General features: G+C 46.6%; 1 protein-coding gene across 1 annotated transcript in view; it reads right to left on the bottom strand.

The window, feature by feature from the left end:
* The window catches only part of LOC115469711 (disintegrin and metalloproteinase domain-containing protein 9-like), a 538235-nt gene that overhangs the window by 356313 nt on the left and 160656 nt on the right, over nucleotides 1–21266 (bottom strand). The window contains exon 3 of the mRNA XM_030202498.1: nucleotides 1459–1527. Within this exon, the coding sequence (XP_030058358.1) occupies nucleotides 1459–1527 (69 nt within the window). The remainder of the gene's footprint in view (nucleotides 1–1458; nucleotides 1528–21266) is intronic.

Here is a 21266-nt window from a genome sequence, read left to right as displayed (position 1 = left end):
AACTCTCCCATCTTATTTTTTAAGCTTCTAGCATTTATATACAGACACTTAAAATTTTGGTTTCTTTCACCTTGAATCTACAAACTGTTTATAAATTAACATGGATAATTTGCAACCTTTACTCTACTCTTCCCTCCCCTTAAACACTCCTGGCTCTTTTTCACCTTTGCTGAAATCTATCAGTATTCCCTAAATGTTTTGTTTTGATAGTAGCCTTCAAAGGTACCTTACTCCGAAACATACGCTCTTGAGAGACTTTCAGCTTTCCCCTCATTCTAGTTTAATGATTTAATTTAATTAATCTGAACCCTAGTACATTTGCTAGAGCAAGTAAATTAGAGGGCTTTTAAAACTTTGGTGTCAGCACCTCTTACACCCATAGTACAGATTCACAGTTTGGAAGTGCTATTTGCCTGGGTACCGAACACAGAGCTGTGTTCTGTGGCCAGTCAATAGTGAATGCATCAGCACCCTCTCATTGTTTGCTGGTTCTGGATTTTAAGCTTTGACCTGCTTGACAGAAAAAAGCAGTATAGCAAATTCATAATTCATATATGGTCACTCAATTCTAATCTGGATTATTCTAATAGCATTTGGGGGTCATTTTAATAAAGTCATACCCATATAAAGGGTCTCTTATAAAATGCCAACTGGTATAAAGGTATAACGCTGACTACCGCTGAATATCGGCTGATTAGTTCTTAGAATCTAGTCATTTATTCTACGTTTTGTTCCAACTGTATTCTCATGCCATCAAGATTTTGTTTTCCACTAGCCACCCCCCCCCCCCCCCCCCCATATTCAGCCGGCAACATGGCAGGCTGTGCACTGAATATCCGGTTTCAATTTTGTCCATGACAATTTAACCATTTAAGCCAATATTCTGCACTAACCGGTTAAGTGCTTAGCGGTTAAAGAAAGGCCACATAAATAGAAGGCCTATCTTAACCGCTACACTTAGCTGGTTAGTGATGAATATTTGTGCTTAAGAGGCTAACCTTTAACATTCAGCAGAGATAACCAGTTATCTCGCATTGAATATTACGGGCTAGCTGGCTCAGCATTATTTAACCGGCAAGAAGTTGTTCCTGGCCGGATAAATAGCACTGTTATCAGGCTCTAAATGTATATTTGTGTAACTAGTTCAATAATTTTTGTCTTTATTTTATTAGCTAAGGGTACTGCTATTTTTCACTGCTGCTTTTGTTGATTCTTTTTGCTTTTTGGCATTGTTACATATGTTATTGATCTTGATGTGTTTTATTGCTGTTGAGTGTGCTTGCTCATTATGTATTTCTCTCACTCAGTGCTTTACTATTGCTGCTTTTATATTATTTGATGTTTTATTATTGCTATGTATTGTCTAATATTGTTAGCTGCTACTTTGATCCTTGAGAAAGGTGACTTCTAGAAATCCAAAAAAACTGAATACACATATTACAAGTGCATCATGCTCACCCTTTCATTTTCCACCACAACAAAGAGTTCTATACAATATGTACTTGATAATTCGACAGGCATTTTCCGCTTGAAAAAAAAAAGAGAGACATTGGGCTAAAACATCAGTAATACTTTGGTGTTATCATTATTATGTACTACTTGTATACTTTTCTAAAAACAGAAAATACAATCAGTCCACTTCTACAGCTAAACAAATGTAAAGATGGAGGTAAAATATTGTGTCACAACTGCTATTTAACTTTAAACATATAATTGAGCATGCAGATGGTAATATAACAGGTTGTTTAGGTTCAGGGGAGCAAGAAACAAGAGCTGCCACATAGGTAGCTATGGATCTTTATAAAATATGAGGGGTAAATAAGGTAAAATTATGCCTTACCTGCTGATAATTTTCTTTCCTTTAGTAGCAGCAGATGAATCCACGAACTGGTGGGTTATGTCCATCTACCAGCAGATGGAGATAGAGATTACAAAGCTGAAGGCAGTGATACCAGATGGCCAGCTCCTCCTTCATCTCAGTACATGTCTCATCACCAAGCAGAATCAGACAAGAAACCAGGAAGCCTTCCTCACCAAAACAGAAACTTATCTGACTTAAGAGAAACTATGACTCTTCAGTGGTTTCTGTTCTCTTTCCTCTTCTTTTTTTTTTTTGGAAACTAAAGACCATAACAAGAACAGATAGGCAAAACAAGTGCAGCTGACAAAGGGCGGGATCCTGGATTCATCTGCTGCTACTAAAGGAAAGAAAATTATCAGCAGGTAAGGCATAATTTTACCTTCCTTAGCGTATGCAGCAGATGAATCCAAGAACTGGTGGGATGTACCAAAGCAATCCCTAAGTAGGGTGGGAAGTCGCTGCTTCCCGAGACAGAACCGCAACTGCAAAGGCAGCATCTGAATAGTGAAAGTACACCCTTTCCGCCCAAGAAGTAGATAGCAAACTCGTGAAACGAGCCTGGAGTGCCACAGGGGGGATGCAACCTTTCCAAAAAATCCACAAATTATCTGCAATCCAACGACAAAAAAATCAGATCAGACCAGAAGCTGCTGTTCCACAACAAGAACCAGCGACAAAGACAAAGAGAAGATCTGAATGCTGAAAAATATGCGGCATCTGCAAATACCGGAGAGCCCTCTGATCATCCAGAAGACGAAGCGCCATGTACTCCGTGTGAAAATCTCCCTCCCGAAAGAAGGGAAGAAAGAGAGGCTGAAAAAAAAAAAGCCAAACCACAATCAGAAAAAAAAGAAGGAACCGAAAGCAAGGTCACTCCAGACTCAGCAAATTGCAGACAAAAAACAGCTCGGAATGGCTGCACTAAAAATTCAGACACTCTGCGTGCCAAAGAATTGGCGACCAAGAACACTGCTTGTAAGTTCCTAAGCGAAGCATTCTGCAAAGGAACAAAAGGAGTCCGAAGCAATGCTCGGTAGACAAGGAACCCAAGCTAGACTTGGAGAATACAAATAAGGTTTCAGGGAGAAGGTCGCAGCAGCGGAGGAGCAAAGCACTCTACAAGAAATGCACCACCTCTGAGTGCAAGGCCAGGCCCTTCTGCAACCCATCCTGCAGAAAGAACTCAATCACTGAGGAACAGACGCCCACAATGAAGACCAAGCATGGGCCGCAACCAGCCTCAATAAATCCTCAACACCTGAGAATACGCGGTTGCAGTGGACCGAGGACCACATGCAAGATCGCAACAGAACAGTAACCATAGCGTCCAAAGAACTCTGTTCCTCAGAGTTGACCTCCTCTCAAAACACCAGGCCATAAGACCAAAGCGAGAGGGATCATCCACTCAGGAGCAGACCCAGAACGAAAAGCCCGGAGTCATACCAAGAGCACCATGGTTAATCCGGAGCTACCAGAATGGCTCGACCCCGGTGGAGATTGAACTGAAAAGAACTCGGCCGCAGAGAGGCCACGGAGGAAACACTATCGAAGAACGTCCTCCGGCCAAGGATGCAATAGAACAAACAGCACTGCCGAATCACCCTCTCTCCAATGACAGAAGAAAAAAGGCACCTGGGCATCCAGCCGGGACGCCATCAGATCTACCTATGGAGCTCTGTACCTGAGGCTATGTAGGAGAAGCACTGGTGCGGTATAACCATTCTGCCGAGACCAGAAGATAGCAGAAAAGAGAACTCACCGTAGGAAAAGCCCGCAAAGTGGGCCGTGTAGAAATGGAACACGAGGTCCTCTGCCCCTTTCCATGGGGGCGACATGCCCTGATGGCCACAGTCTGATTCTGAGTCCCATTCTGTCGAAGAAACAGCCACCGCCTCATCTTCTCCGACGACAGAAGCACCGCCTAGCCCGCAACGTGTCCTGAAGTGCTAGAAGACAAACAGCACCAAAAGCAGGTCCAGGTGGGGGAGACGGCACAAGCACCGCCTGGCCTGCAATGTGTCCTGAAAGGCTAGAAGACGAACAGCACCAAAAGCAGATCCAGGCGGGAGATCGGCTACACCATCCCCTGTGCCATCCACCATCCCGGAGACGGAAGGAGGAGGCAAAGGACTTTCCAGTCCGAGAGACTCGCATCCGTGACTACCACTATCCACTGCGGAGGCGCCAAGGCATCCCTTCCACAGGAAGGAACTGCAAAGCCACCAGTTCATGCGCCGGCGTACCGAGAACAGCCACAGAAGACACTGCTGACACTCCTGGAACACAGGAGACCACCCGTCGAGGAGAAAGAGCTGTAGATGTTGTCTATGAGCACCGCCCACAGCACTACCTCCAAAGTGTCCGCCACAGAGCCCAAGACATGAATGCATAGCCAGACCCGAGGACTCAGCACCCTGAGCAGACTGCGCACCCAAGTCTGAAACTAGATCCTCCAGTCCTCAGTTAAGAAAAAAATCGTACCAGAGCTGTCTGGAATGGGATAAGGTGGCTCATTTGAAGGGTGACCACCCAGCTCAAGGATTCCAAGAAGACCCGGGAAGATAAACTCTCGGATCTCATCTAGAGTGAGGTGCACTCTGATGCTGTCCTTGCGGAGAATGTCGTCAAATTCCCAAACCTAGGAAAAGGTGAATGGAGCCATAGCCATGCCAACAGGCAAAGCCTGGAACTGAACATGAGAGCTCAGAACGACCAAATAGAGAAACCGCAGATGATGGGGCCAAAGAGGAAAGAAAAGGAATGCTTCCTAAGGGAGACGTGCAGGCTAAATTGAAGTAGCTCTGAATATAGCTAGCTGTCTAATATAAAGAAAAAGTGCAATAAAAACCTTAGAGACTGCAACAAACAGCTAGCTAGAAGTGCCATAGATACAGTGGAAGCTGGAGCTGGAATGCAATACTTTGATCAGAGTCAGACAGCAAAACTAGAAGAGCAGAGCTGCTGTGGGAAACCACCACTGCTAACCTTTGGCACTGTAGCCTAGTGTAAACTGTCCCAGCTATGGAAAGGGAAGTAAAATATGCCCCATAGAAAAGGAGCTGAGGGCCACAGTTTCTAATATGATGCACAAACCAGCCTTAAACCTGTGACCTTCAGGCTGAAAGCCAACTATGTTCCGGAAAAATAAAACTATTTTGCTGAAACTACTACACCTGGAGCAAAAGCCCCCATGACAACAGCACTGAGGTTCCATGGTTACCATGGAGACCAGAGCACTAGCCCCATAAAATAACAATATGCAACATTTCCCACAGAAAGGTAGAGCCAAAGGCACTAAAGCCTAGAAACTCCCACTTGTAATTATAAAGGAGCAAAAGGTGCAGGAAAAAAAAACAAAAAACCTTCTGCACCTGGTATTCCCAAGCAGTCAGTCTCCCATCCATGTAGAAACCAGTCAGGCCCAACCCTGCTGAGCTTCCAAGATCAGAGATCAGGCACACTCAGTGTGGTGTGCTCATAGGCAATGCCTGTACTGCCAGTATAAAAAGAGCTTCACAAAGGAAGGAGGGAAACTTCCAAGCTGTCCAAGCAACTGCCCTCAGAGAAAAACTGAGGGGACAGAAAAGTCTGTTAATAAAAACACACAAGGAGCCCTGCTCTGATGCTGTTCACCGTTTCCCACACCAGGAACAGCCTTAGCTAATTCAGGAACTATAAGAAAATCTAAACTCACCACAGTGAGGCCTATTGCTATCAATGTACCCACTTAGGCAAACATGGCTGTCCAGCTCAGGAGATTCTTGCTGCCTTTGTGCAGAAAGTGACTGCCCTGAAAAGACTCCCTCCAAATAGAGGAAGACAGGGGAGAAATGGACCCTACTGCTCAGCTGGAGAGAAAACATCCCCTCTTTGGGGCAGTGTCCATCAGATGAGTCTGAGACAGGGAACAAGCCAGAAAACTCCAAAGGCTGAACTAAAAAGGAACTGTTAGCTCCCTTACCAGACTTCTGCAACATATAGGCATACAGAGCAGCAGAATGAACTATGGGGGGGGGGGGGGGGGGGGGGGGGGTAGGGAGGTCAGAAATCCCCTGTCCCAAAGAAGCCCCCAGTGACTGACGTGCACCCTGAAAATAACAAGGCACATCGCAGGACCATCAGATTCCTTCTGGAAAATGTAGCCCTCTAGAACCCATCTGCTCAAGATGGGCATAAAAACTCCCCCAATCACGAAAGGGGCTACTGAGGCCAAGCTCTCTTAAGAAGAAAGGTTCAAATTAAGGGTCCCAGAGCAAAGGAGATCCTGCTCAGAAGATATAGAAACAGCTTAAAGTAATTCTGTTCTTTCCTTGGATCCCCTTACATAGTGGGGGCAGTTTGAGAAGAATTTGTGCAACTGCCCCAGCTACATGCAAACAGTTTCTGACTCAACAGTGATTTTGGTAAAGGAAACCAAAGGCTGGAGAAAATAAAGGGGAATACCCTGGACCAGCAGTCTCTAATGAAACACAAGGTCCTTTAGGAGAAGCCGCCCCTCCCCCCTGCCCACATCAAGGCTGCAGGACGATAAAGGATCAGAGTTGATATTAGGAGAAAAGAGAGGGCCACACCAGCAAAAAGGCGCACATTCCCGCCATTTTAGCGCGGGAAAAGGCTGCTCAGGGAAGGGGAACTTCAGCACTTCCCTCCCCAGCGTTCAAACACGCCACCACACAGCATCCCGGTGTGCAGCATCTGCTACCGCAGCGGGAATAGCTTTCAAACGCCAGCGTCGCCCATATTAAAGCACGGTACCCCCGCACCGAAAGAGAAAGGCAGGGGCTCAATGAACAGCAGGTGTCTCCGGAGGAGAAGCAGAGTCCCACAGACGCAGCAGCCTGCTGCCTAACTGGCACACAAACTGAAAATACAGCACTAAGACAGGGAACCCCTGTACTGCCCTCTGTACTCAGAGATCTTCTGTTTCTTCTGTTTTGTTTTAACACCAAATGAAGGCAAAGGAGCTCTCTTGGTTTTTTTGTTTTTGTTTTTTTTACTGGTGAGGAAGGCTAGAGCTCTAAAGACCGGGAGGCAAGGAGGGAAAGAGTGAAGCAGGGACCCAGAAGATTGAGTATGCTCCCAAAGTCGGCACCACCAGCCAGACACCCCTAAACTCAACTGGCCCACAGGACCCAGGAGTATCCCCAACAGACAAATCCAGGCGCTGCTGAAGCGCCATCCACCACCTGCTGGAGATAGAGATGTACTGAGGTGAAGGAGGAGCTGGCCGTCTGGTATCACTGCCTTCAGCTTTGTAATCTCTATCTCCACCTGCTGGTAGATGGACACAACCCACAAGTTCTTGGATTCATCTGCTGCATATGCTAAGGAACAGCAATTGCAGTAGACTGAAGCCATGGACACTGAGCAAGTGTAAATGTTAGAACATTGTGTATTAATTATGGGGTAAATATACAACTGGGGGTAGGAAGCGTTTTGCTGACTTCACCAGTGTTATTCCCAGATACTCAATGTTCGGCAATGCCTAGGCTTTGGCACTGAAAACCTGGTTTAAGTGGCCAGTTGCCTGAGTATTCAGGCAACTGGGCAGTGCTTGAGGGCCCAGAGGCTCTGCCCAGTTGCTCTTGCCTGCTGCTGCCGCTGCACACTTTAGCCACCCTGGTGGTCTAGTGGCTGCCGCCGCACATTACAGCCGCCCTGGGCCCTTGGCGAAGTGACGATTCTCCCCGTCGCTTTCTGTGTCCTGTGCTGGCTCTGCGGTTTAAAATGGTGGACGCAAACTCACGAGACTACCGTGAGAGGTCACAGATGCCATTTTGAACTGTGGAGCCGCCACGGGCAGCAGCAACAACGTGCTCAGCAGCAGCAGCATGGAAGGTGACAAAGGGGAGTCGGAGGGACACGCTGGGCATGAGGAGGGTAGAGGGGGAGATTGTGGGACATACTGGAAGGTGGGAAGGGAGATTAGAGGGACACACTGAGTAAAAAGGAAGGTGGAAATGGAGATGGGGGGGACATGCTGGATATGGTGGAAGGGGAGTCTGGGCACAGAGGAATGGGGAAGGAGAGATTGGGGAACATTCAGGCCTGGGTATGGAGGGAGTGGAAAGAGAGATTAGGCGGACATGGTGGAAGTGGAGATTGTGGGATGTGCTGGGCATGGAGGAGGGTGTAAAGGGAGATTAGGGTGACATGCTGTGCACAAAGGAATGAAGGTGGAAGGAAAAAATCAGGGGGTGGTGTTGGAGAGGAGGAAAGGTGGAAAGAGATTGGGGAGATGCTGGATAGGAAGGAAGGTGGAAGGGAAAACCAGAAAGAGATGCTGGGTAAGAAGGAACGGAAGACAGGAGAGATGCCTGGCATACTACTACTTATTTCTATAGCGCTACTAGATGAACGCAGCACTGTACACTTGATGGAAAAGAGAAGGGAGATGTTAGAAATGGGTGGGGGAAAGAGATGGAGCACTAGGTAGAAGCAGTAAAAAGAGGGAGCTGGAAGACTGAGGATGAGAAAGAGGGATAAAATTTGAGAGGCAAAAAAAAAAAAGTATTAGAGGAAGCCGAGAATGAAAAAAAATCAATGTCTGATTGGAAGAAATTAAGAAGATAGGTGGAGAGAAAAACATGGCAAATGGACAGGAGGCCCTGGACAGCGATCTAAGAGATAAGAAGGAGTAGAGACTGGAACCACTTACACTTAGAAAAATAAAATTACCAGGCATAAAGGTAGAAAAATAATTTTATTTTCCATTTATTGATTGCAGTGTGTCAGTTTTGGGAATTGACATTTGCTATCTGACTCAGCTAGATTACAAATTCAGCAGGACACAAATCACACCCTTGAATCATTGTGGTTTGAAATTCCATGCATAAAAGGGAAAAGGACGGTGATAGGAGTGTACTACCGTCCGCCTCGCCAGGATGAGCAGGTAGACGCAGAAATGATAAAAGAAATCAGAGACGCAAACAAAATGGGCAATGTGATAATAATGGGTGACTTCAATTATCCAAATACAGACTGGGTAAATGTAACATCGGGACATGCTAGAGAGGTACAATTACTTGATGAAATCAAGGACAGCTTTATGGAGCAGCTGGTGCAGGAGCCGACGAGAGAAGGAAAAATTCTAGACTTGGTCCTTAGTGGAGCGCATGATCTGGTGAGGGACGTTATGGTACTGGGGCCGCTCGATAACAATGATCAAAAAATGATCAGTTTTGACATCAACCTTGAAGTAACTATACACAGGAAGTCAAATACGTTAGCATTTAACTTTAAAAAAGGAGACTATGATAAAATGAGGAGAACGGTGAAAAAAAAAAAACTTATGGGGGCAACTGAGAGGGTAAAAACTGTACAACAGGCATGGATGCTGTTCAAAAATACCATCCTGGAGGCCCAAGCCAAACATATTCCACAAATTAGAAAAGAAAGACGGAAGTCCAAAAGACAGCCGGCGTGGTTGAAAAGTGAGGTGAAGGAAGCTATTAGGGCTAAAAGAAATGCCTTCAGAAAATGGAAGAAGGAACCATCTGAAAATAACAAGAAGACGCATAAGGAGTGTCAAAGGAAATGCAAGGCGCAGATAAAGAAGGCCAAGAGGGATTACGAAAAAAAGATAGCATTAGAGGCAAAAAAACATAGTAAAAAAATTTTTCAGTATATTAAAAGCAGGAAGCTGGCAAAAGAATCGGTTGGGCCGCTGGATGACCAAGGGGAAAAAGGGGCAATCAAGGAAGACAAAGACGTAGCAGAGAGATTGAATGAATTCTTTGCTTCGGTCTTCACCAAAGAAAATTTGGGTGGGATACCGGTGTTGGAAATGGTATTTCAAGCGGACGAATTGGAGAAACTTACTGACTTCACGGTAAACCTGGAGGACGTAATGGGGCAGTTCAGCAAACTGAAGAGTAGCAAATCTCCTGGACCGGATGGTATTCATCCTAGAGTACTGATAGAATTGAAAAATGAGCTTGCGGAGCTGCTGTTAATGATATGCAATTTATCCTTAAAATCGAGCATGGTACCGGAAGATTGGAGGGTGGCCAATGTAACGCCAATTTTCAAAAAAGGTTCCAGGGGAGATCCAGGAAATTATAGACCGGTGAGTCTGAAGTAGGTGCCGGGGAAAATGGTAGAGGCTATTATTAAAAACAAAATTACAGAGCACATCCAAGGACATGGATTACTGACACCAAGCCAGCACGGCTTTTGTGTGGGGAAATCTTGCCTGACCAATTTACTTCAATTCTTTGAAGGAGTAAACAAACATGTGGACAAAGGGGAGCCGGTTGATATTGTGTATCTGGATTTTCAAAAAGCGTTTGACAAGGTACCTCATACTACTACATAACATTTCTAGAGCGCTACTAGGGTTATGCAGCGCTGTACAATTTAACAAAGAGAGACAGTCCCTGCTCAAAGAGCTTACAATCTAATAGACAAGTGAACGGTCGGTCCGATAGGGGCAGTCAAATTGGGGCAGTCTGGATTCACTGAACGGTAAAGGTTAGGTGCCGAACGCAGCAATGAAGAGGTGGGCTTTAAGCAAAGACTTGAAGACGGGCAGGGAGGGGGCTTGGCGTAAGGGCTCAGGAAGGTTGTTCCAAGCATAGGGTGAGGCGAGGCAGAATGAGCGGAGCCTGGAGTTGGCGGTGGTGGAGAAGGGTACTGAGAGGTGGGATTTATCCTGTGAACGGAGGTTACAGGCGGGAACGTAAGGGGAGATGAGGGTAGAAAGATAGTGAGGGGCAGCAGACTGAGTGCATTTGTAGGTAAGAAGGAGAAGCTTGAATTGAATGATACCGCATTCAATTCAAGCTTCTAGATACCTCATGAAAGGCTACAGAGGAAATTGGAGGGTCATGGGATAAGAGGAAATGTCCTATTGTGGATTAAAAACTGGTTGAAGGATAGGAAACAGAGAGTGGGGTTAAATGGGCAGTATTCACAATGGAGAAGGGTAGTTAGTGGGGTTCCTCAGAGGTCTGTGCTAGGACCGCTGCTTTGTAATATATTTATAAATGATTCAGAAATGGGAGTAACTAGCGAGGTAATTAAATTTACTGATGACACAAAGTTATTCAAAGTCGTTGACTCGTGACAGGATTTTGAAAAATTGCAAGAGGACCTTACGAGAATGGGAGACTGGGCGGCTAAATGGCAGATGACGTTTAATGTGAGCAAGTGCAAGGTGATGCATGTGGGGAAAAAAGAACCCGAATTATAGCTACGTCATGCAAGGTTCCACTTTAGGAGTTATGGACCAAGAAAGGGATCTGGGTGTCGTCGTCGATAATACACTGAAACCTTCTGCTCAGTGTGCTGCTGCGGCTAGGAAAGCGAATAGAATGCTGGGTATTATTAGGAAAGGTATGGAAAACAGGTGTGAGGATGTTATAATGCCGTTGTATCGCTTCATTGTGCAACCACACTTTGAGTATTGTGTTCAATTCTGGTCACCGCATCTCAAGAAAGGTAGAGTAGAATTGGAAACGGTGCAGCGAAGGGCGACTAAAATGATAGCGAGGATGGGACGACTTCCCTATGAAGAAAGACTAAGGAGGCTAGGGCTTTTCAGCTTGGAGAGCAGACGGCTGAGGGGAGACATGATAGAGGTATATAAAATGAGTGGAGTGGAATAGGTGGATGTGAAGCGTCTGTTCACACTTTCCAAAAACACTAGGACTAGGGGCATGTGACGAAACTACAATGTAGTAAATTTAAAACAAATCCAAGAAAATGTTTCTTCACCCAACGCATAATTAAACTCTGGACTTCATTGCTGGAGAATGTGGTGAAGGCGGTTAGAGTTTAAAAAAAGGGTTAGACGGTTTCCTAAAGGACAAGTCTATAAACCGCTACTAAATGGACTTGGGAAAAATCCACAATTCCAGGAATAACATGTATAGAATGTTTGTACGTTTGGGAAGCTTGCCAGGTGCCCTTGGCCTGGATTGGCTGCTGTCGTGGACAGGATGCTGGGCTCGATGGACCCTTGGTCTTTTCCCAGTGTGCATTACTTATGTACTTAGATATCTAGTTACACCTTAGAACAAAAAGAACAATATGCCCTTGCAGCAATATCCAATCGAAAGGGCTTCATAAACCTATGAAGGGAGGACCAAGTTGCCACTCTGCAAGTATCATCCAGCAACACCACATGTAACTCAGCCCAAGAGGTCATTATGCCCCTTGTGGAATGTTCCTGCAAAGGCACAGAACCTGCTTTTCAAGACACAGGCGGGAGCCACCATGCTGTAGTGGCCTTTGAAGCTGCCTGACCTTTCTGAACACCTCCAAAAAGGACAAACACTCAGTCTGACCTCAAAACTTATTGGTAAGCTCCAAGTAAAGTATGAGAATTCAGCAAACTTTTAAAAGATGTAGAGCTTTAAAGTCAGCTTCACTATCCTACCTCTTAAAGGAAGGATGATTGAGGAAATTGATTCAAACTGGAAGAAAGAATGGTACTATACAGAGTATGACTCCTGCATCAATAAACAGCAGAAAAGGATCTATGTAAGACAATACCTGTAACTCTGACACACTGTGAGCTGAAGAAATGGTGAGGAGAGTCATCTTTAAGGTAAGGTCCTTAAGAGTCAAATTATTCAAGTGCTGGAAAAGCGATTAACCGAAGGCCCTGAGGACCAGATTTAAAATTCCAGTCAAGACATGAGGAATGTAGAGGAAGTCCGATTTGCTTCACTACCTTTGAGAAACGGACTATGTCAGGATGGGTTGCCAAACAAGATCTTCTAACAATTGTACATTCTTAAAACTGACATATTCTAATTAAGACATAAAAAATAATTGTGTTTTATTAGAACATTTACTACACAGTACTTAAAAACAGCTTGACAAACATACATCACAAAATCTACATCAATAAGAAGAGAAAACCAAACATTAAGCTAAGGAACACAACAAAACCTCTCTCCAGTAGCAGGCATATTATGAATGTATATAAAACCCTACAAAAGTCATTCGGGGCCTGTATGACACAAATCTGCCATTCCATAACAGCACCAACAAGGACCTTCCTAGGAAAAGGCAACATTGGAAACAGCGCGGTGAGCTCAGAGCATTAATACACTTATTGGGAAAATTTAATAAACTGGATTGGGACTACATGCAAGTCTTGGTGTCTATGGCAGGGACCATAGAAGTAGTTCCCCAGAATTGAGGATGTATGCACCTTTACATATGTGCCCTTTACAAAAATTTCTTCTCACTCATTGGTCAGCACATTCAGATCAAAAGCACTAAAGACAGACCTGTTCAGAAGAGCATACCCCACCGACCCAACATAAAAATGTTCACTTGCGACACAATGCAACCAAAAACCGTAACGAACATTACCTGACTCTTCTTCCCCCTTTTCCTCTCTAAGTTCCCCCAACTGTACCTACCTTACATGTACCTCATTCTACCACAATATCACTTTATATTCATTTATAGCATGTATTTGTTCAGACCGTAATCGGCTAACGCCGTTAACGGTGATATGTAAGCCACATTGAGCCTGCAAAAGGTGGGAAAATGTGGGATACAAATGTAACAAATAATAATAATAACTGATCTTGTCCCTCGGTTTGGTATTCCTCATCGCATTGTTACTGACTATGGGACACATTTTCATAACTCTCTTATGACTCTTCTTTCTGCAGATCTCCATTTTGATTGGCGATATTTATTTATTTATTTAAAGCATTTATACCCCGCTCTTTCCCGCTTGATAGCAGGCTCAGTGCGGCTTACAAGCTATGGTACAAAGTATCACAGAGATAACACAAAGAATGGTACAAGGTGTGGTACAAAGTATCACATAGATACACAAAGTATGATACAAGTATCAAGAGATGTTCAAGTTAAAAGAGTTAAAACAATGGGGAGAGATGTGGGGGAGAGGATTGAAGTATGAGTAGTGCTGTTGGTGTAGAATTAGGTTCGAGAATTAGGTTGGGTTGTTTGAGTAAGCTTGTTTGAAGAGGTAAGTCTTCAGCAGCTTTTGGAAGGGTAGGTGTTCATTGGTTGTTCGGATGTGTCGTGGTATTGCGTTCCAGAGTTGGCTGCCTATCACGGAGAAGTTGGAAGCATAGTAGGTTTTATATTTGAGGCCTTTGCAGTTGGGAAGATGAAGGTTGAGATATGTTCGGGATAATTTAGACTTATTTCTGGTTGGAAGATCGATCAGGTTGGTCATGTAGCTTGGAGATTTGCCATGGAGGATCTTGTGGATCATTGTGTGGGCTTTGAAATTTATGTGTTCCTTGATAGGGAGCCAGTGAAGTTTTTGACGAAGTGGAGTTGCACTTTCAAATCGTGGTTTGCCAAAAATGAGTCTGGCTGCTGTGTTTTGGGCAGTTTGGAGTTTTTTCATGATTTGGGCTTTGCAGCCGATGAAGATGCTGTTGCAGTAGTCGGCATGGGTGAGTACTGTGGATTGTACTAGGTTGCGGAAAGTTTGCTGTGGGAGGAATGGTTTTATTCTTTTCAGTACCCACATCATGTTGAACATCTTCTTCGTCGTGGCTTTTGCATGGGTTTCCAAAGTTAGGTGGATGTCTAGTGTTACTCCTAGGATTTTTAGATTGTCAGATATTGGGATTGTGACGTCAGGGGTGATCAGAGTGGTTGGGAGCAGAGTAGCATGTTGTGATGAAAGGATTAGGCATTAGGTTTTTTCTTTGTACAATTTCATCTTGAAAGCGTTGGCCCAGGACGCTAGGATGTTCATGGCAGTGATTATTTTCTCCGAGATTTCAGTAAGGTTGGATTGGAAAGGGATGAATATTGTGACGTCATCAGCGTAGATGAAGGGGTTAAGGCCGGATTTGGATAGGGATTTGGCCAGGGGAATCATCATAAGGTTGAAGAGGATTGGAGATAGAGGTGATCCTTGGGGGACTCCGCATTTAGATGACCATGCAGGCGATATTGATGAGGTTGATTTGACCTGATATGATCTGGTGGTGATAAAACTTTTTATCCACTTAACGATGTTCCCGCCGATCCCTAGTTTGTCCAGTAGTTTTGTGAGAATATTATGGTCTACCATGTCAAATGCACTGGATAGGTCGAACTGTAGAAGAAGTATTTTGTTGCCAATTGAAATTTCCTGTTTGAATCTGGATGTGTCTGTGTATTCTCCCACTTCAAATGGCTTGGTGGAGCGTTCTAATGGACTTCTGCAAGTTAAACTTCGACAGTTGACTGCATCTTATTCCCAAACATGGTTAACTGCTCTTCCTGCTGTTCTATATGCTTTGAGAAATTCTCCACTAAGAGTTTCCAAATTAACTCCATTTGAACTTTGCACTGGGAGACTCATGGTTCTCACTCCCCAATCCCAGTTTCCTTTACCACCTTGCAAACCTGATGAAATTTCTGTTTTTGTTCATAATTTACAAGTTTCTACACAACACCTTACCATTGGAGCCAACCTTTCAAAATTACTGGGGTTGCTAAGCCCAATGGAAATGACCCCTCCCTGGACACATACAAGGAATTTTCTCAATATTGGGGGTGCTCAAGCACCCACAGCACCCACAGAGTCGGCTCCAATGCACCTTACTACCCTCCGCAGCTCACCTACTACCTCTGACGTCATATCTCCAGTGACCTATCGTTACCAGCCCAGTGACCTGGTGTACCGCAAGAATTTTACACATAAAGTTTGGACTGCTCCTGTCTACTCTGGGCCTTTTCACATTGGGACTCTTACTCCAACATCTGCTTTACTTGAAGAAGATTCTTCCTGGACTCATTTATCTGATCTTCGCCCTTCACCTACTGTTTTGCCTGGAACTTGAGAAGAACTTTGAATCTTGGACTTTGTAGTGTGGACTTTTGCCATAATGATGAATTTGTTTTTTATTCTTACAACTTTTTGCTGTTCTTCTGTTTTTGTTGCTCACTCTCCCCCCTCTGTTTCTCTTCTTACCCTTAATTCTACTTTTAATATGTCTGCAGCTTCTGTTGCCTGGTCTTCTAATGCTTGGTACCATATGGTGTCTGCTGCTATACATGTTAACTGTTCCTATATTGCTTGTGTATGTTCCTTCTTTGCTCTTACTTCTCTTTCTTTTGTTCTTACTGAACCTTTACCTACTCATGAAGTTTATTGTTTGTTACATGCTGGTACCTGTCAGCGTATGCCTCTACATCTCCAAGTTCAGGCTGAACAGTGGACCACATATAATTGTGAGCGTGCTTGTGGTCCTAACCCTTATGATATTTTTCTGTTATTTCTCAAACTCCTTCCCCTCCTATTGCTTCTTCCTGTACTCAGACTTTCATTGGTGCATCTCTTAATGTGTTTTCTTGTTATGCAAAATATGGTTCTGCTGTGGTTATCACTTAGTTAGTTTCCACAATTTTTAAAACTTTTTTTGGCTATCTTTCCTCTAACTATTCTATCTGTAAAACTTCTCATATATCTCCTTGGTTTGATACCTCCTTTAACTCTCCTTCTCCTAACCGTACTGAATTTTTTATTAGTCGTATTAATCGTCCTCTTTCTCCTTCTTACATACCTCTTTCTCCTGTCTTAGTAGCTGATCCTCTCATTTCCGCTCCTCTCTGTATTTCCTTTTCTGGTACAGGTCAACACTTAGGTCAACTATAGTCTTGTGTGACCACAGCGAATGCTACATACCTGTAGAAGGTATTCTCCGTGGACAGCAGGCTGATTGTTCTCACTGATGGGTGACGTCCACGGCAGCCCCTCCAATCGGAAAACTTCACTAGCAAAGGCCTTTGCTAGTCCTCGTGCGCCGATGCGCACCGCGCATGCGCAGCCGTCTTCCCATCCGAACTGGCTCGTGTTCGTCAGTCCCATATGTAGCAAGACAAAGACAAGGGAAGACACAACTCCAAAGGGGAGGCGGGCGGGTTTGTGAGAACAATCAGCCTGCTGTCCTCGGAGAAAGCGAATGCTACATACCTGTAGAAGGTATTCTCCGAGGACAGCAGGCTGATTGTTCTCACTGATGGGTGACGTCCACGGCAGCCCCTCCAATCGGAATCTTCACTAGCAAAGGCCTTTGCTAGTCCTCGCGCGCCAATGCGCACCGCGCATGCGCGGCCGTCTTCCCGCCCGAAACCGGCTTGTGCCGGCCAGTCTCATATGTAGCAAAACAAAGACAAGGGAAGACACAACTCAAAAGGGGAGGCGGGCGGGTTTGTGAGAACAATCAGCCTGCTGTCCTCGGAGAATACCTTCTACAGGTATGTAGCATTCGCTTTCTCCGAGGACAAGCAGGCTGCTTGTTCTCACTGATGGGGTATCCCTAGCCCCCAGGCTCACTCAAAACAACAACCATGGTCAACTGGGCCTCGCACCGGCGAGGACATAACTGAGATTGACCTAAAAAATTTACCAACTAACTGAGAGTGCAGCCTGGAACAGAACAAACAGGGCCCTCGGGGGGTGGAGTTGGATCCTAAAGCCCAAACAGGTTCTGAAGAACTGACTGCCCGAACCGACTGTCGCGTCGGGTATCCTGCTGTAGGCAGTAATGAGATGTGAATGTGTGGACAGATGACCACGTCGCAGCTTTGCAGATCTCTTCAATGGTGGCTGACTTCAAGTGGGCTACCGACGCTGCCATGGCTCTAACATTATGAGCCGTGACATGACCCTCAAGAGCCAGCCCAGCCTGGGCGTAAGTGAAGGAAATGCAATCTGCTAGCCAATTGGATATGGTGCGTTTCCCCACAGCCACTCCCCTCCTATTGGGATCAAAAGAAACAAACAATTGGGCGGACTGTCTGTTGGGCTGTGTCCGCTCCAGGTAGAAGGCCAATGCTCTCTTGCAGTCCAATGTGTGCAGCTGACGTTCAGCAGGGCAGGAATGAGGACGGGGAAAGAATGTTGGCAAGACAATTGACTGGTTCAGATGAAACTCCGACACAACCTTTGGCAAGAACTTAGGGTGAGTGCGGAGGACTACTCTGTTGTGGTGAAATTTGGTGTAAGAGGCCCGGGCTACCAGGGCCTGAAGCTCACTGACTCTACGAGCTGAAGTAACTGCCACCAAGAAAATGACCTTCCAGGTCAAGTACTTCAGATGGCAGGAATTCAGTGGCTCAAAAGGAGGTTTCATCAGCTGGGTGAGAACGACATTGAGATCCCATGACACTGTAGGAGGCTTGACAGGGGGCTTTGACAAAAGCAAACCTCTAATGAAGCGAACAACTAAAGGCTGTCCTGAGATCGGCTTACCTTCCACACGGTAATGGTATGCACTGATTGCACTAAGGTGAACCCTTACAGAGTTGGTCTTGAGACCAGACTCAGACAGGTGCAGAAGGTATTCAAGCAGGGTCTGTGTAGGACAAGAGCGAGGATCTAGGGCCTTGCTGTCACACCAGACGGCAAACCTCCTCCACAGAAAGAAGTAACTCCTCTTGGTGGAATCTTTCCTGGAAGCAAGCAAGACACGGGAGACACCCTCTGACAGACCCAAAGAGGCAAAGTCTACGCTCTCAACATCCAGGCCGTGAGAGCCAGGGACCGGAGGCTGGGATGCAGAAGCGCCCCTTCGTCCTGCGTGATGAGGGTTGGAAAACCCTCCAATCTCCACGGTTCTTCGGAGGACAACTCCAGAAGAAGAGGGAACCAGATCTGACGCGGCCAAAAAGGAGCAATCAGAATCATGGTGCCTCGGTCTTGCTTGAGTTTCAACAAAGTCTTCTCCACCAGAGGTATGGGAGGATAAGCATACAGCAGACCCTCCCCCCAATCCAGGAGGAAGGCATCCGATGCCAGTCTGCCGTGGGCCTGAAGCCTGGAACAGAACTGAGGGACTTTGTGGTTGGCTCGAGATGCGAAGAGGTCTACCAAGGGGGTGCCCCACGCCTGGAAGATCTGTCGCACTACACGGGAATTGAGCGACCACTCGTGAGGTTGCATAATCCTGCTCAACCTGTCGGCCAGACTGTTGTTTACGCCTGCCAGATATGTGGCTTGGAGCACCATGCCGTGACGGCGAGCCCATAGCCACATGCTGACGGCTTCCTGACACAGGGGCGAGATCCGGTGCCCCCCTGCTTGTTGACGTAGTACATGCCAACCTGGTTGTCTGTCTGAATTTGGATAATTTGGTGGGACAGCCGATCTCTGAAAGTCTTCAGAGCGTTCCAGATTGCTCGCAACTCCAGAAGATTGATCTGCAGATCGCGTTCCTGGAGGGACCAGCTTCCTTGGGTGTGAAGCCCATCGACATGAGCTCCCCACCCCAGGAGAGACGCATCCGTGGTCAGCACTTTTTGTGGCTGAGGAATTTGGAAAGGACGTCCCAGAGTCAAATTGGACCAAATCGTCCACCAATACAGGGATTCGAGAACACTCGTGGACAGGTGGATCACGTCTTCTAGATCCCCAGCAGCCTGGAACCACTGGGAAGCTAGGGTCCATTGAGCAGATCTCATGTGAAGGCGGGCCATGGGAGTCACATGGACTGTGGAGGCCATGTGGCCTAGCAATCTCAACATCTGCCGAGCTGTGATCTGCTGGGACGCTCGCACCCGCGAGACGAGGGACAACAAGTTGTTGGCTCTCGTCTCTGGGAGATAGGCGCGAGCCGTCCGAGAATCCAGCAGAGCTCCTATGAATTCGAGTCTCTGTACTGGGAGAAGATGGGACTTTGGATAATTTATCACAAACCCCAGTAGCTCCAGGAGGCGAATAGTCATCTGCATGGACTGCAGGGCTCCTGCCTCGGATGTGTTCTTCACCAGCCAATCGTCGAGATATGGGAACACGTGCACCCCCAGCCTGCGAAGTGCCGCTGCTACTACAGCCAAGCACTTTGTGAACACCCTGGACGCAGAGGCGAGCCCAAAGGGTAGCACACAGTACTGGAAGTGACGTGTGCCCAGCTGAAATCGCAGATACTGTCTGTGAGCTGGCAGTATCGGGATGTGCGTGTAGGCATCCTTCAAGTCCAGAGAGCATAGCCAATCGTTTTCCTGAATCATGGGAAGGAGGGTGCCCAGGGAAAGCATCCTGAACTTTTTTTGACCAGATATTTGTTCAGGGCCCTTAGGTCTAGGATGGGACGCATCCCCCCTGTTTTCTTTTCCACAAGGAAGTACCTGGAATAGAATCCCAGCCCTTCTTGCCCGGATGGCACGGGCTCGACCGCATTGGCGCTGAGAAGGGCGGAGAGTTCCTCTGCAAGTACCTGCTTGTGCTGGAAGCTGTAAGACTGAGCTCCCGGTGGACAATTTGGAGGTTTGGAGGCCAAATTGAGGGTGTATCCTTGCCGGACTATTTGGAGAACCCACTGATCGGAGGTTATGAGAGGCCACCTTTGGTGAAAAGCTTTCAACCTCCCTCCGACCGGCAGGTCGCCCGGCACTGACACTTGGATGTCGGCTATGCTCTGCTGGAGCCAGTCAAAAGCCCGTCCCTTGCTTTTGCTGGGGAGCCGAGGGGCCTTGCTGAGGCGCACGCTGCTGACGAGAGCGAGCGCGCTGGGGCTTAGCCTGGGCCGCAGGCTATCGAGAAGGAGGATTGTACCTACGCTTGCCAGAAGAGTAGGGAACAGTCTTCCTTCCCCCAAAAAATCTTCTACCTGTAGAGGTAGAGGCTGAAGGCTGCCGGCGGGAGAACTTGTCGAATGCGGTGTCCCGCTGGTGGAGCTGCCCTACCACCTGTTCGACTTTCTCTCCAAAAATGTTATCCGCACGGCAAGGCGAGTCCGCAATCCGCTGCTGGATTCTATTCTCCAGGTCGGAGGCACGCAGCCATGAGAGCCTGCGCATCACCACACCTTGAGCAGCGGCCCTGGACGCAACATCAAAGGTGTCATACACCCCTCTGGCCAGGAATTTTCTGCACGCCTTCAGCTGCCTGACCACCTCCTGAAATGGCTTGGCTTGCTCAGGGGGAAGCGCATCAACCAAGCCCGCCAACTGCCGCACATTGTTCCGCATGTGTATGCTCGTGTAGAGCTGGTAAGACTGGATTTTAGCCACGAGCATAGAAGAATGGTAGGCCTTCCTCCCAAAGGAGTCTAAGGTTCTAGAGTCCTTGCCCGGGGGCGCCGAAGCATGCTCCCTAGAACTCTTAGCCTTCTTTAGGGCCAGATCCACAACTCCAGAATCATGAGGCAACTGAGTGCGCATCAGATCTGGGTCCCCATGGATCCGGTACTGGGACTCGATCTTCTTGGGGATGTGGGGATTAGTTAAAGGCTTGGTCCAGTTCGCAAGCAATGTCTTTTTTAGGACATGGTGCAAGGGAACAATGGACGCTTCCTTAGGTGGAGAAGGATAGTCGAGGAGCTCAAACATTTCAGCCCTGGGCTCGTCCTCCACAACCACCGGGAAGGGGATGGCCGTAGACATCTCCCGGACAAAGGAAGCGAAAGACAGACTCTCAGGAGGGGAAAGCTGTCTTTCAGGAGAGGGAGTGGGATCGGAAGGA

Source organism: Microcaecilia unicolor, chromosome 4 (genome assembly GCF_901765095.1).
Source record: "Microcaecilia unicolor chromosome 4, aMicUni1.1, whole genome shotgun sequence".
Classification (NCBI taxonomy): domain Eukaryota; kingdom Metazoa; phylum Chordata; class Amphibia; order Gymnophiona; family Siphonopidae; genus Microcaecilia; species Microcaecilia unicolor.
Note: the sequence above shows the minus strand (reverse complement) of the source record. Positions and strands in the feature narration are given on the sequence as shown.